General features: G+C 37.0%; 1 protein-coding gene across 1 annotated transcript; it reads right to left on the bottom strand.

The window, feature by feature from the left end:
- Positions 1–879: 879 nt before the first annotated feature.
- Positions 880–2,018, bottom strand: LOC132915803 (protein RRP5 homolog). Its single transcript, XM_060975592.1, has 3 exons — positions 1,388–2,018; positions 1,157–1,322; positions 880–1,079 (listed from the first exon to the last, which is right to left on the bottom strand). Exons 1-3 carry the CDS (start codon positions 1,575–1,577, stop codon positions 917–919), a joined length of 519 nt encoding a protein of 172 aa, XP_060831575.1. The 5' UTR covers positions 1,578–2,018; the 3' UTR covers positions 880–916.
- Positions 2,019–16,877: the final 14,859 nt, after the last annotated feature.

The following is a 16,877-nucleotide window of genomic DNA, read 5'->3' on the forward strand; positions in this document are numbered from 1 at the left end:
ACGCAAAACTAAAAACTGATAGCGATAGAAGAATGTTCGGGCTTGGATATAATGTCATGATAAATTTATTAAAAGAAAGTAATTGTTTGAATAAGAGATACTACATTTTTTTCGATAACTTTTTCAGCGTTGATTTTGCTAGATATTTATATTCTACGGAAAGCTATTGAACTGAAACTATTAGAAGAAAGAAACAATGTGTATTCCCGATTATTCGAGAAAAGCTAATATAAATGAAGTGAAATATTTTCGAAACAATAAAGATTTGTTCTATGCGTATCGCGAAAGAAAGAGTGTAAAAAATCCTGCATTACTAATTTCAACGAAGATAGCGAATTAAAATGTGATAATAACAAAAAGACAACATGACAGAAAAATGCATTCGTCAAAAGCGGCTATCATTCAATCTTACAATACCTACATGGATGATGTCGATGAATGAGATAAAATCCTGTATACCTAGATAGATCACGATGAACCAAGAACAGTTAAATATTGGAAAAACATTGTTGTGGTGATAAAGCTAACATTTCATTGTTACAGATTCCCATTTCTTAAGAACATATCTTTGCACATACGCGTTTAAGAAATGACAATCTGTAATAAGGGAATCTTGAGTCAATTGCGTTCAGCCAGCGTTCTTCGCGCTATTCGACAAAAATTTTGTAATCCCCAAAATGAAAAGAAAGTGTAAAGTAAGTGAGGAAAGCTGCAGCAATGGAAATATTATATTCGATGAAGAAGAAACTTATAATGAAGATAGTACAGACATCATGGAAACAACAGATTTAGAAGGTGAAAACTATAAATATTATAAATAACAACATGAAGTTATTGAATGGGGAAACTTTACATAACTGGACTTTTGCTCGCACGATGTAATGAAATACATGTAAAAATGTTTTATTATTTTTGGTCATTTTGTACACTGCTTCTCTACAAATTCTACAGCCATTTGTTGAACACGAGTCACGTCTTCCCGAGTACCATGTTGTTCCTCAAAATTGATGAATTTTTTAAAGAGAATCTTCATCTTTCTAGGCGGTAATGTCTGAACAATTGCTCTCTCTAGAACTTTCCTGTAAATGCAAATTATTATAAGGTAAATTCTCTATGAAATTAAAAAGACAAAATATAGTTGAAAAAATATTTTTACCTTGCCATATCAATATCATTAGATTTCACTAGGGAATCAATATAACAAGACCATATATTCACCCGTTTTGGATAAGAACTTAGAATTTGCTCAAACAGAGTTTGTGCTCTCTCTTTATCCCCAAATTTGTTCTCCATAATTGCAAACCGAGCCATTAGATTTACATCTGTAAAATTTGTATTATATTAGTATTTTATTCTTTATGACATTTTATTTCTGTTATGTACATACGTTCACATGCTGGCAAAGATTGCAATACTCTCTGCATAATATGCCGCGATCTGTCCTTCAAACCTATTTTTAATAATCCTTCTCCACAATTAAACCATGTCTCGGGAATATGTTTAAACTTCGCGATCATGGTATTAATTGTTTTCTCCAATTCCATCTGTCTGCCAGCCTCGACATGAACAGTCAACATGTGACTGTAGATTTTTAGTGGGTCGTTAGACGTCACTGCCTCTCGAAAAACATCATTTAACGATTCAGGAATTCCAAATTTAGATTCTAAATTTAACCAAGCCGTCCAAACGTTTAATTTTTCCTTCTCTTCCCTGAAATTAATTGTTTTTACCGCTCTTCTCGCAACTGCTCTTGCTTTCTCTATTTCTGTTGCCTATAAATGGTATGCCATATACTGTAACCATATTATTGAACTGTCTGGACTAGCTAAAACTAATCTGTCGAACTGATCCACAGAATTTGGTAACTGGTTGTTGGCCAGCGCTTCTTCTCTTTGGCGAATTTCGCCTTCCTTCTGTCTTTCTTGTTCTCGACGTTCAGCGGCACTTAATTTCTTATTTCTCAGTTTTGGTTTTTCCTCTACTTCATCTTCACTATCGCTGGATGACTCTTTATCCTTATCGAGAGATAAATTAGGGTTGCCGTCCCAGAAAAGTTCACACGGAGATATCCTTGGCTTCTGCTCGTAATCCTTATTATTATCGTAATCCGTATCTTCCAGTTTTATCTTTTCTTTTCCTGTTTGTTCAACACACATTTTCTTAGAATATTCCTTTTCTAAATCTTTCACTGGTTTCTCTCTGTTTCGTTTTCCTTTGTTTTTCATCCTTCGTAATTTCTGTAACTTTTCAATTTTTATTTTTTCGGCGTGTAGCATGTTCTCGTGATTTTGTTCTCACTTTCGACGCTTTACGTAGGACTCGCGATTACACTTGACGATTCGCAATTCTCGGTTACAACTCGACTGATAGACGATGAGTTAAGATAGCGATTGAGCAGAGTACGCGATACAATCTAATATGATGACTGCTCAAGGAACGTAAAGGAACTGTCTTTTTGTATCGATGGCCCTGCGGAGGAAAACTGTGATGGTTGTGGCTAAGAGTACGGGAGAATCGGATTCGTTAGGAAAAGTTTTTGTTAGGAAAGTAGGGGAAATGGACGTCGCTGTTAATTGGTTAATCTACCAGGTCGGTGGGTGTGGAAGGATGCTAACCGCCCTCGAGAGAATGTTGCTGGCGGAAAGCATCATACGCGAGAAAAGCACATTTTCTCGTATTTTTCCGGAGTAGATAATAAATTAAGGAATGCTAAAACTAAAAGATATTTGATCGGTTTGAAGGACCTTAACTAGAGAAATCCTAAGATTTATGGCGGGTTCTTAAGTTAGTTGAAGGTATGCAATCATCTTGTCCGAGGGATAGAGCCTGCTTTGTATAGCAAGGAACAGAAACCGTTGGAAGGTTTATTGTCGAGTGCTGCTACAAATTGTTTCACGTAGTTCAAACGTTTCGCATATTAAATGATAATGATAAAGTAAATAATATTTCCGATATGATAGTCTATGTAAACTTTATTATACAAAATTAGCAGTATATGCCGTATAGGTGCCACGGTAGACGTGGCCATCTCTCTGTGACAATAACGATCCGAGAGTATAGAAACGCCAATATACTTCGCCGCTCTGACACTACAGAGGAAAGGAGAAAGAAAAAGCAAAAGAAAAGGAAGATAACCGCGGTCAAAAGTATGTTTACGTAAGGGTTACAATAGAAGCTATAAGCACGATCAGAGCGGCGATAAAAAATATTAAGAATAACTTTCTTTCGGACAAGATTGAATAATTAAGTAAAAAAGATTTATTCTTCAAAATGAAAAACTGGTCATTATTTACAAAGTGGGCGATTTATCCGATTTCAATAACCTTGAAATATGTTGTCAAAGTGAATATTCTGTGCAATTTTCCCTTAAACGTGTGGTGGATTGTGTGAGGATCAATGTTATAAAATAACGAGAGAGATTGCTGCTGCAACCCGTCAAATATATTTGCAATAAATTAAATAAATATAAGTAAATATAAATACCGTCGAGAGACGCTCGCACAAACGTATTCGCGATAGAGTATGAGCGCTTGCGGATAACTCGATAACTCGTATACTCCGTTAATCGCAGATAATAACTCGGATAAGTAACTCGTGTAATAATTCGGATAATGACTTACTCGCTCGCGATCGCGTCCGTTTATTTATACTAGTTGGGGGAGGGGGGGGGAGTCGGAAAATTTGAATTTGTCTTAGATCGACGGTTGCCCTCAACAGCGACATTGTTTTGCCCGGAGATTATCTATCGTTATATTTCGTACGTTGAGGCAGTGTCCGTGTTCCGAGGCACAACAACATGAGTCGCTCTCGATTCGCCTAGTCCTATGACTCATGTGCCGCTACACATATGTTACAGTCGGTCGACTTTGGTTTCCGAGATATTAACAAAAATTTCAGTTCAATTTACATTGCGATTACATTTCATTCTGACACAGATGAAGACTGTAAGGATATATATATATATATATATGTCGGAGATGAAAGGACACCGGGCCCCCCCCCCCGTTGGAATTATTTGGAAAAGCCTCAATACTGTAGCATCTACGAAATAGCCCAGGCACAGTCATTCGAAACTTGAGACAATGAGTTTAGGCTCGAGGCGACAACCGGTCGCCGAGCGTAGCCACGGTCACGGGATGAACGTTCCACCTAACAGAGATATAAAGTAACATAGCTTTCCTTTAAAGAATTGGCAGTACAGACACTTGACAATAAGACATTCCAACAGCCCCGCGGCTCGCCACACACAAACCCCATTCTTTGGGCAAGATGATCGCCAGATGCCGATGCATCGTTTACAGTTTATGTTCAGATAGCCTGAGGAACCGTTACAAATCTTAGGACTTAGTTAACTAAAGTCCTTCAGATTGACAAACAGTCTTTATTCTATCAGCCTGTAAATCTGTCACCTATTGCGGGAAGTTATGGGAAAACCTGATTTGGTCACGTACGACGTTGCCTGCTAGGAACTCTCTCTCTCTAGGGCGACTAGCATCCTTTTCTAACCGCCAACATAGAAATTGACCAATTAACAGCAGCGTCTATTTCCCTCACCCTCCGAGTGGAGGCTTTCTTTGACGAATCCGATGATCTCGTGCCCTTATGCACACCCCATCATAGTCTTCCTCGGCAGCGTCGTCGCGACGGAAAGTCATTCTTTTCTGGCAATCTGATTAGCTAAGAGTCAATCAAGCGTTCCTAGTATCACGAGTAGTAAGTTGAGTCCGACTTAGACTTTGAAGCAAAGTATATTCGTTATCCCGTGGACCGTGGATTCGCTATATCGAACCTAGGGCCATTGTCATTAGCGTCCAGTTACCGCGTCCGCTCGTCAATCTTGTATCAGCCATACTTCTGTAATAAATATCTGTGCGACAACCATGAACAACACTGGTGAAGATTCATTAAACGCCCCTAACTCCAACCCGACATATATAATCGCATATTTTACAAATACGAGCCATTCTTTATAAAATGAAAAATATTCACGGACTGTATGCCTCTTACACAAGTAGATAGGGGTTTTCACGTGATTAATTCGTCCAAAGTAAATGTGTACATAGAGGAACACGATCGGATCCCCTCGATCATGTCGTCGTTTATCGAGCAGCAATGAATTTTAGCCAACGCTCTTACGGAAATTTTACGAAAAGAATAAGGGGCGGAGAGGTGATGCGTCGCGATGCTGAAAAGCACGGGCCATCGCATGGAATTGTCGGTAATGTCACACACCATGGCGAATACTCGGAATTTCCAATTCGATGTGTATGAACTGAGGAAGTAGTCGCGCGACGCTACGAGACTCGAGACACACTATCGATTTACAACAGGGTTTTATGTCTAAATAACGTCACGATGCTCGTTTTTACAGGAAAAATCTTTGACACGATTTGGTACGAGTGTGGATTTGTCGCCGACCGAGTTTGCTACTCGAGCTATTTACCTCTTTTCCCCACGCTTCCCTCTCCTAGCTTATTAAACATTTAAGACACCACGAGATTATCACCACTGACTTTGCTAACACAACGTGTGTGCAAACAATAAGGCGATTACAATGTGACCGATTTCCACGTTGGCAGTCGTCGCTTCCGCGACTACCACATTTTGCGCTAGCGCACAAGAAAGTGCCTAGGGTGAAACTCCGAAACGAATGTTGCCACTCACGGCTATAAAAGGATTTTGATTACCAATCACGTTTATCGCGCCAAATTATTCCAATTTTAAACTCGACTATCGATCGATTTAAACTTGTCTTTAACTATCAATTTATGTAGTTCATATTAAAAAAAAACTGACACTGATTATTGGATGACATATTTATAACTTTTCGGTTTCCGATCGTATTCTAATCGTAACTTGGGCAGATCTGAAGAAATGAATTGTATTGTTCTCGTAACATTGACACAAAGTGAAAAGAATAATTAGAACGTGTCAATTTATTTTGTTCTTTCACTTTTATACTGTAACTTCTGAAAGTATCGATAGACCTTGTATTATTATCATACGTCTATTATACGAAACATTTTGAAATTTCATTAATGCTGTAATGACATCCAACTATCTTAATTGTATTTTTAAAATCTTAAACAATTCTAAAAATGAATGCAGGAATTATAAAATATTTAGTACAAGTACATTTACATATATTTTGCAAATGTTATAAAAATATTTAAATAAGCAATCATTCATAACATTAGAAAGTGTCAGTACTCAGTGGGATCATTTTTAATATAATACATTGTACGCTTAAGGTGACTATACATACTGTATATTAATTTTATACTAAATATATGTTTACATTAAATATCCTGCAACTTTTATATATATTTTCAAAGTGGCAATATAAATAGGACAATCTCATTATAGTGCTAACAAAATGTTTTATGTACAACACACAATATGAATATCTTAGTTTTCTGTGACAAATGTAAATACTTTACCAAGCCACTGTTTATATCAATGTTAACAGTATGTTTTTGCATATGTAGCAATAAAATAGAAGTAAATTTTCAAAAATATATTTTCTATAAATATTTGCTGAACACAAATCAGACCTTTCTGAATACCATACTGCTCTTCAAACTGGATATACATTTTGAACGAGGTTCTCATACTTTTACATAGTAATGTCTAAACAAGTGCTTTCTCCAGGACATTCCTATGAATTCATTTATGAAGTAAGCACTCTATGAAATTAAAAATGTCAACTTTTTTTAAGTTATTATTATCGCACAACTTGTCTTGTACTGAGTATTTCTTTTCAAATGCAAAGCTTGCCATGCAAATAGGCATAATATTTTATTCCGAGGAACTTGATCAGATATATCGTTTTATTTTAGAAGGAACAGTATAAGTCAAATTTATCGTCAAGATTCTTGAACAGTCTCTGATTTTTCTGCTTCGCAGAACACAAGAAATTGATCGTAAACCAGCTGGAGGAACCGGCTAAACTGGGACAATAGGCAACGACGCAATCCACGTGCGATATCACAACCACGAATGTTATATCCAGAAATGAATAGACCATAGACCTATGGTACTATCCATATTTCTGTGTCCATAGTCTATGGCTACATTTTACCAATGTCAGAAGCATCACAAAGACCCAACGGTCGAAGAAGTAGACGCTGACCGCGCGGTTTTTGATTTAGCTTCCCTTTGTTTTCCACATTTGGTACTTCCAGTAACTTTTGAATTCTTATCTTTTGACAAGTACCATGTTCTCTTGGTTTTGTTTCTTCCTTTTTAAGTAATTATTATCATTCGATTTCTACCTTAATACTAAAGCTCAATAAACCAAGCAGCTTGGTCGAGAATTGAAGGCCTATAACAATAGGTCCTGTTCTCGACCGAATTTTTTCCTCCATCCTCGACGGATAGATCAGGAAGGGTGTTGTGTTGAGTCTGAGGCAGAAGGGTTTTACATCCGAAAGTGGATGTAAACTCAATATCGACCTTTTGAACGCTGCCTTAGACTACAGTAAAAGGAATAACGGGGAGATATTCACAATTGTGGATATCTCCAAAGCTTTCGACACAATACCCCATTCGGCGTTAAAACCTTGCCTGAAGAGGAAGGGTGTGCTGGTCCCTATAGTTGAATTTATTACAAAAATGTATAAGGACACCAGAACTAAAAATAAGAACAAAAGACAATATAGGGATCGAGGTCGAGATCCTCAGAGGAATAAAACAGGGTGATCCATTATTACCGCTATCTTAAATCATGGCCATGAAGTAACCAACATTAGCAATATAAGGCATAGAATCACGAAAAAAGAAACCGCTATCCTTATTCTTTATCGAATTAAAGCAAAAACCAAATAACAAAGAAGCCTATAATATCAATCGTTTAATGAATTCGGTAATAAAAACTGAACTACCTTTTATAAAAAAAGAGATAGTTCAATATAAAAGGTGCTAAAGGTACGGCCACACGCAAAAATATTGCAAACAATCACCGCAGCGTTAAATGTGCAGGTATTCACCCTACAGATTAGTGCACTAAATCTTCAGAAACTCCTGCGAAGTGCATCCTCTGTCAAGGAGAGCATCCAGCAAACTATAAAGGTTGCACAGACTACAAGACAGTGTATAAAAATAAACATCCCAAACACAGAGTTAAGGACCTAACCAACCAAGCATTTAATCCACAAAAACTCACTACTCCTTGAATCTCTTATGCACAGGCAGTTCACGGAAATCAAAGCAGACCGAAAATCTATAGTGCTCAATCACAAATTAGTGTTCCCAGTTCACAAAACACGGACAACTACAAAAGACTTGAAAAACTAATCGTGAAACAAACAGAGGAAATTAATAACTTGCTATCACTGCTTACAATCATCGTGGACAAATTAACACGCTCCGTAAAATAAAACCAATACGCATAACTCTTTGGAATGTTAACGGTCTAGCTCAGCATAAATACGAACTAGAACTCTTCCTAGAACAACAAGAAAGTGACATAATGCTTATATCTGAAACTCACTTCACCGATAAAAATTACCTGAAAATAAATGGTTATAACTTTTACCATACCCAACATCCCAGTGGAAAGGCCCACGGCGGCGCCGAAATTATCATCAAGACCAGTATAAAACACTTTGAGCTTCCGTCATTCCAAAAGGACTACCTCCAAGCCACAAACGTAGCGATAGAAGATTGGCATCACCACATCAATCACCGCATCAGCAGTATATTGTCCTCCTAGACATTCTATTTCCAAAGAAAATTTCGATAAATTCCTGGAAGACCTGGGCAATAGATTGATAGCTGGAGGAGGAGACTGTAACGCTAAACATACGCAATAGCGTAGCAGACTTATCGCGGTAAGAGGCAAAAACCTCTTGAAATCCATAAACGCCAACAGACCTAACTACCTCAGCACAAACGCACCCACTTACTGGCCCACTGACAATAACAAACTACCTGACTTATTAGACTTCTTCATAACCAAAAGCATCTCGCCAAGATATGTCCAAATCAAATCTTCTGTGGAACTTCCTTCACATCATTCACCCATCATAGCAACAATTAATTCAACAATTATTGAAAACCAACTTAATTGCTTTATTCATAACCAACTCACAAACTGGCTGCTCTTTAGGGAAGTATTCAATCACTCAACATCAGCCTCAACATCCCTAAAAACAAACGAAGATATAGAAGCTGTATTTTCGTCCAATCGCGGGGAGACGCGATCGAGTTGAGGCGCGTCAACGGAAGTAGTAAATTCCCGTTACGATTATACGAATCGACACCGCGAGCAGGGCGATCCCCTTATTTCTTTTGGGATAATGGGGGTGTTTGTTGTTGAATACAACTGGAGTCTACAGTTATATAATATAAGTATATTCACCAAATTACAACACTTAGAACATATACGGAAAATATTTTGATGTCGTCGGAAAGTATACTGATTGACCCGAGAGTTGATAGCGTTAGCGCGTTGAATACCAAGAACGTGACTGAATAGTAGACTTGACTGCCCGATGAGCGAAAGAACAGTAGCGTTGACTATCCGAGGTATGTTAGAGCAAAGTACTTGACTGTTTGAGGTCAGTGTAACAATGGTTAGGTCTTGGCGGCCAGACCGAAAGGGACGTCGCACGGACCATCTCGCGCGACGTAACAGAAGCAGCCACGGAATATTTAAACACCAGCATAACAAACGCGATCCGTTCTTACACCCCTACTAAGTGGTTTGTCAATAAACATGAATACCCCCATTAGATAATAATAAAAATCGCAGAAAAGTGCAGACTTGGAAGAGTATGGCAAAGACATAGAACGCCTGAAGACAAGCCTAAGCTAAATAACGCAACAAGAAAACTAACCAAATATTGAGGTTATTAGATGTACGAATGGTCGTAACATCTTCGTCCTTCGAGCCAGATCACGCGAACTGGACGATCAAGTAAACAGTGATACAGTAGTAAATCATATAATGCTACGTGATCAAATCATCATCAGCATCGCAGTAATCGTTAGCGATGAACCTCACGTCAACAACTTGAGGGCCAACTTCCGCAAGGAAACGTCTTAGACGTCAAACCAGAAACACATTGTGACGAGCAATATTTAAACTCACAGCTACAATGTAAGCTCATTCATTGATTTGTCTTTACAATCCGCTATAACAATGGAGAACACAGACAAAATTACCTCCTTGCATCAGAGACGAGGCTTTCAAATCGGCCGATTTACTATCAAACGACTCGATGGATTTGAACAATCCAGTCAACGGAATAAGGCCTCTTTAACGCCGTACAAGACAGTGCTCGACGACACGTGGAAACAATACAGACTACTACAAGAAGAACTAGAAGATTTAAGCGAGGAGGAAGACGTTCGCGTTTCCAAAATCACAAACGTATATTACGATCTGGTAGTACGAATACGAACTCTCATGAATGATACACCAGCATCGTCGTCGAAACAGCCAAGCTGCGATTCATCCAATGTCGTCGTATGGACTTTGATTAAATTTCCAGAAATCCATTTACCTACTTTCGATGTACCGTTGAGAATTGGTATTCCTTTTATGACTCCTTCTCGTCCACAATAGATCGAAGTGAACGACTGATACCCGTACAAAAATTTCATTATCTTGGATCATCCTTGACAGGAAAGGCCGCGCGAAGCATTCAATCGCTAGACATTACTGAACTCAATTATTCGATCGCTATTGACCTCCTTAAAGAAAAATACGACTGCCACTGTCAAGTTTGCATGCGCCACTGGGATCTAATTTTCGACTATTCGAAAATAACTAAAGAGACACCCAAAGCAGTAGATGAGTTTCTCGAAACTCGCCTCACTTCAGCGGGTTATGGGAGGCTGCAGTAATCCTTCAAACGACATCTCAGACATGTCGTTAGTAACGAACTTCAAACAGTTAAAATCATACTCATCATGCTAATCGAATCAATCCTCAACTCCAGACCGCCAACTCCGATATGTACAGATGCAAACGATCTCCTTGTCCTTACTCCCGGACACGTCCATATCAGAGACTCGCTAACAAGTTTTCGAGAACGAGATTTCGGGGACACTGCATCCAATCGTTTCTCCAGCTGGCATCGAGAGTATTCACACGAGTTGAGTACCCGAAACAAATGGAGCAAGAATCGTAGCAAGAAACACCTTTCGCTGACGTGTTTTCCTCGCAACCGCGTCTCTACTGTCGCAACGGTCGTAACAAGGCCAATGGAAATATTTTGAGTTTGTTAACTAGTCAAAATTCTAAACTTGGCGTAACTATTATCACTCGGCGTAATAATAATCTAAAAATTTACGAAACGATTATAAAACTAATTTGAAAGCAAAGGAATACCACTATGGGGGGCAGCAGCAACGGACCACATGAATAAATATAAAAATCATAAATAAAATATAAATAACACTCAAAAAAGAAAGTTTTCCTTGAGCTGTATTGGCTAAGCCTAGACATTTTTTTTTTTTTTTTGATACCTAGAGAATTTCTCATTGACACCCCGCCACTCTTCTGGGAAGCGGCGAGGTAGTACCGGACTTTACCGACTAAAATACAACGGCAGCCGACCTAACGCTTATCAGGCGAAGTGCTCCGAGGACTCCAACTAAGGTTAGCCTCTAAAGCCCGTAACCGTTTGAGCCTTGCACGTCGCAATATAAATAGACAAGTTTTGTATAGTTGCTTCGCTAATAAAATGAGTTACGATGGTTCTACAATTTATCAATTGGAATTGGAGTACACTCAATATTCTGGTTTATAGCTAGAGATAAATAAGAAACATATATATTATATATATTATATACAGCATTCAACATATGGAAAATCGTTAGTAGAACATAAGTTATGAATACACATTTTAATTCATGAATATGTTATGAAAATTATGTAAGAAAATATAAATAAAAGACAATGCGAAATATCATGCAAAATATGTCGTGCAGCGAATAAATGATTCATTATTTATAATATTTCATATCTTATTTCCCTTGTAAAATATTTATAATGTTTTGACGTACTCAGTTTAATAGTTTTAACTTTATAATTTGATTCCTTTACTGTTTGAAATTGACTTCTAATGGTATAACGTGTAAACTTACTCCTAGATCTAACATTGCGGTGATCGTTCTGAAAAATAATTTTTCGAACGGTTACCGTTACTTTCTTAATAACATTGTCAATCAGAATTTCATAATATGGAGTTTTAATTTGGTGGATTCTGTATGGTCCTAACCATTCAGTGTCCAACTTATCTTTCTTATGATCGTTATGAATAAGAACATAATCTCCCTCTTTAAACACAGTTTGAGTTCGAACAATCTTTCGTTTCTGATCTCGAAGATATCTCTTTTTACATCAAGGCATCTCTCGCGATTTCTCTAATATTTATTCAATTGTTTCTGCAGTGAAAGTGAAAACATGTCGTTATAGCTTAAACCCATAGTTTTGGCTATCATGGAGGGCAAATTAGCCTTTCTACCGAAAGTTAATTCAAATGGCGAGAAGCCTGTGGCTTCGTGAATCGATGTATTATATCTTAAAGAAATAAAATTCAAAACTTCATCCCATTCTCTATTCTTATCGTGTAAACTACTTCGTATCAAATCTTTTACTACAGCATGTGTTCTTTCTAAGGATCCGTTGGATTAAGTATGAAAGCATGTGGTTTTAAAAGCTTCGTCAAACTTAATCAGTAATTCGCTTACAAAATTCTGTCCTTGATCCGTCAAAATTGTTCTTGGTGCTTAGAAAATATAAATGCAGTGTTCCAAAAGAGCGTTAATAATTGACTCTCTCTGTTGGGTCTTTAAAGGTACTAATATTAAATATTTCGTCAGTCCGTCGTGAATGGAAAATATGAATTAATTTCCCGTTTTCATTTTCGTCATTGATCTAATGATATCCATTGCTATTTTATCGTTTGTTTGCAAAGGTGTATCTGAAATGACTGGCATTTCCTTGAGTCCAATTCGCGTTAGCTTTTCCTTCTGACACGCATCGCAATTTTTTATAAAAGTCTCTACCCTTTCCATTAAACCTGGTATTTTCTATTTTTCTTTAATTCTTTGATAAGTTTTTTGTATTCCCAGGTGTCCTTTTTTTTTTTTTTTATTTTAACGTGGAGGAAATTCGCACGGACACCCGCCGCCTCTAGGGGGAAGAGCGGCGTGGTAGTGTCGGACTCCAACCGACTAAAACCTCCACGATGACCGGTCCCATTGCGACCGAGGGATGCCCGGGAACCGCTATGGCGACACACCGTCCCCCCCCCCCCACCACACACTATTCCGTCCATACTATGTCTCTTTCGCCCTCTCCCAGGGGCCGTCGTCCGGATCCCCAACCGGACTGCATGCTGCCTCCCGGGTGCTGGAAGAAGAGGTCCAGCACCTAACTTTCTTCCTCTTCGGAGGTCGCTGGCGGCTTTACGCGCCTCCGTAAAATTTTTTCTAGTTCTGAAAATGTGTTGTCACCTATTCCAAGTTTGGTATGATTTTGAATAATCGAATGGGTCTACTTGAGCTAAATTGTTTCATTGTATTCACCTAATTCTTGAGGATTTTTGTTTTTGTGATCGTGTGAACTTTGGATTAACTATTGGCTACCGTGTTATCTTTACCTTTACGTAAATTTTACGTATTCAATCTTGTATTCGTATTCTTCTAATTTTAATCTCCATTTCATTAAACGTGATGATCTTTACAACTGTTCAACCATTTCAAAGCCTGATGGTCTGTCCTAATTATGAGTTGACGTCTTAACAGATATTGTTTTAGCCTTTTTATTGCTCACACGATTGCTAAAAGTTCTTTTTCAGTTGTCATGTAGTTGCTCTCAGATGGGTTGAGAGTTCTTGAAATAAAACAACATGGGTGTCATTTTTGTGAAAGAACTGCTTCTACTCCTTGGTTGGTTGTTAGCGTAAAGGTCTTTGTAAAATCTCGATCAGTTAAAATCGGTGCTTCACATAATTTTTGTTTCAACGTTTCAAAACTGTCTTGTTGTTTGTTTGTCCAGTAAAAGCTAATATCTTTCTTATTTAATTCGATCAATGGTTTGGCTATCTTTGAAAAGTTACGTATACATTTTTTATAATATCCTGTCAGTCCTAAAAATGATTGAACCTCGGTTGGGTTCGGTCTGGCTGTATCCTGAATCCTAATTCTTTAAGTCTTTGTAAAACTATTGCTAAATTCTGATTATGTTTCTGAATTGTGTCTCCGAAAATTAAGTCGTCTAAATATACGAAACAATTAACATTGACTAACCCTCTTAATGCTGTGTCCATCATTCGTTGAAAAGTTGCGGGTGCGTTTTTCAATCCGAATGGCATGCGATTATAATGGAAATGGCCTTGTGGTGTGGAAAATGCAGTGTATTTCTTTGAGTTGGAATTTATAGGAATTTGGTGGAATGCTGATGACAGATTTGACGCTGAAAAGAATTTCGTGTTTCCTAACTGATGAAGGATATCTTGATAATAATATCTAGTGAAGGATATGCGTCTTGATCGGTTAGTTTCTTTTAATTTTCTGAAATCTATTACGATTCTCCCTTTCTGTTTACCTGAAGCGTCTGATTTCTTAGATACTACTCAAACAAGTGATTTGTAAGACCTACTATTTTAGAAAATCCTGCTTTGTTAATACTGGCGATCATTCTCTATTCATTCTTGTGTTACATTTTGCAAAACTTTCTAAAGATTATATTGTAACGATTTTTACTAAAAAATTTTGTAATTTCTATGACGATATAATTATTTGTTCTTTGCAATAGCAGAATTCTGTCAATTTCATGATTATTATTTAACACTTTTTTGATTTCCAAAATATAGTAAAAAATAAAACAAAAAAAGATTGAGTAGACCAGTACTCTATTACTTTGATTTCAAAACATTTTGATACAAATTAGTAAGAAATATAGCAAGATTTTACCTATATTTCCTTCTATAACTTTCACAACTTATTTTTTTTATTATTTAATTTGTACTTAACAATTTGTCCAGCTGGACATTCGGTAAATTTTTCTAGCTCTTTCGCAATTTACGACGACGATTTCCGTATGTTTATGCATGATAGAAGATATATAATTTACAAAATCTAAAATTTAGAAAATACAAACTCGTGAAATTTGTATAAATATTGAGTGCATTCTCATTTCTTCTTGAACTTTGCATCAAACATAGTGACAACTTATACCATAACCAGTAATAAGAAAAAAAAAGGGGAAATGCAACTAAATAATGGAAAATGAGTGAAACATCTATTGTAAAGACAATACAAGCTCTATACGTAATCTCTTATTTCAGTCGCCACGTTTACACATATCAGTATCATTTAAAATTAATTACAGGCGATTAGGATGAAATAATTACGTCCAGAATAATTTATATAACGAGCTTCACTTAAAATCAGAGCAATACGAAAAATATTTTTAATTTTTATGTCCAAAATACTGCGAATATAAGCATAAGGCTAGGAGCCAATATTGCAATGCGTACTCATTTAATCAACATAGTGTATAACAACGATACATCGGCGTTGGTTACATGTCGTTGGATGATTGTGAAAAGTGTTGACAATGATATGAATTAAATTTTACTATATTTTCATTTTATTATTAAAATTTATTTATTTTATTAATAAAATTTATCTTTCCCAATTGTTTGCCATTCCGAAAATGTTACGAACGAGATTTGTTCCGTTGCGAGTAATATTAAGCAGTATTGAATAAATTTTTATTTAAATCATTATCTAAATTGAAACCCTTAGTTACCAGTAGGCGTGAATCTCATACGAATCTCTTACGAATGCTTAAGAGGTTCACAAATAATGTTCTTAATCATGCTCAGCTGGTGAAAAACGATATTCAGAATAACCAGAATTACCAGAATTAGTAGAATTACCAGAATAACGGAATACAGCCATTCAGTGCAACGACGACTACAGATGCTATTGAGGAAATTTTTTGAATATAATTTTTAATTTAATATAATTCTATCTGTACAATAATGAGTAAACTTTAATTATCACAATAGTATTAAATGAAAGTTGTACTTAAAGTTATACTGTAGTTATACTAAAGTTATAGTATAGTTAGAAGTAATAATGTTAGAAGGCAAATATTCTGCAATATATACCGATTATAAGCCCTTGACATATGCGTCCAACCAAAATCTAGAAAAGTGCCACCACAACAGCTTCGATTAGACTATATTGGTCAATTTACAACCGATATCCGGTTTATAAAGGGGTTAGATAACAATGTAGACGATAGGGAAATCAGTCGACCACCGCACTTTAGCAGCCGTGCAAGAGAACGATACCGAATTACGCGGAATCGTCAACACCGCCACACGCGCATTTCAGCTAAAAAAGATACAATTTCCCGACCAAGCCAATGCAATGTATTTGATTCCTTGCACGGGCTTTCCCATCCAGGGATACGCACCACGCAAAATCTGGTGACGACGAGTTTCGTTTGGCAGTCGATAAACAAGGATTGCCGAAATAGGTCACGGCAATGTATCCCGTGCCAGCGATATAAGGTCACCAGGCACATATCCACGCCCGTTGTAACATTCAAAAAACGTATTAACCAATCAACAATATACACAGAGTCATTATCGTGATGCAATACCGCGTTTTGGCGTACCCTCGAAAATAACAACCGATCAAGGACGTCAATTTGAATCAAAACTATTCGACGAATTATGCCGGCTGTTCGGCATCAAATACCATTGTAATGGTTTTCTACTGCTTTCCTTTTCTATAATGAATATCATCTATTCTTTTTGAAAAGGTTAAACTGTTAATATGACTTCAAACATGATATACCTTGCTCCATATCACATTGATATATAGAAATATATAGCAATATA

This window comes from Bombus pascuorum, unplaced genomic scaffold (assembly GCF_905332965.1).
Source record: "Bombus pascuorum unplaced genomic scaffold, iyBomPasc1.1, whole genome shotgun sequence".
Lineage (NCBI taxonomy): Eukaryota > Metazoa > Arthropoda > Insecta > Hymenoptera > Apidae > Bombus > Bombus pascuorum.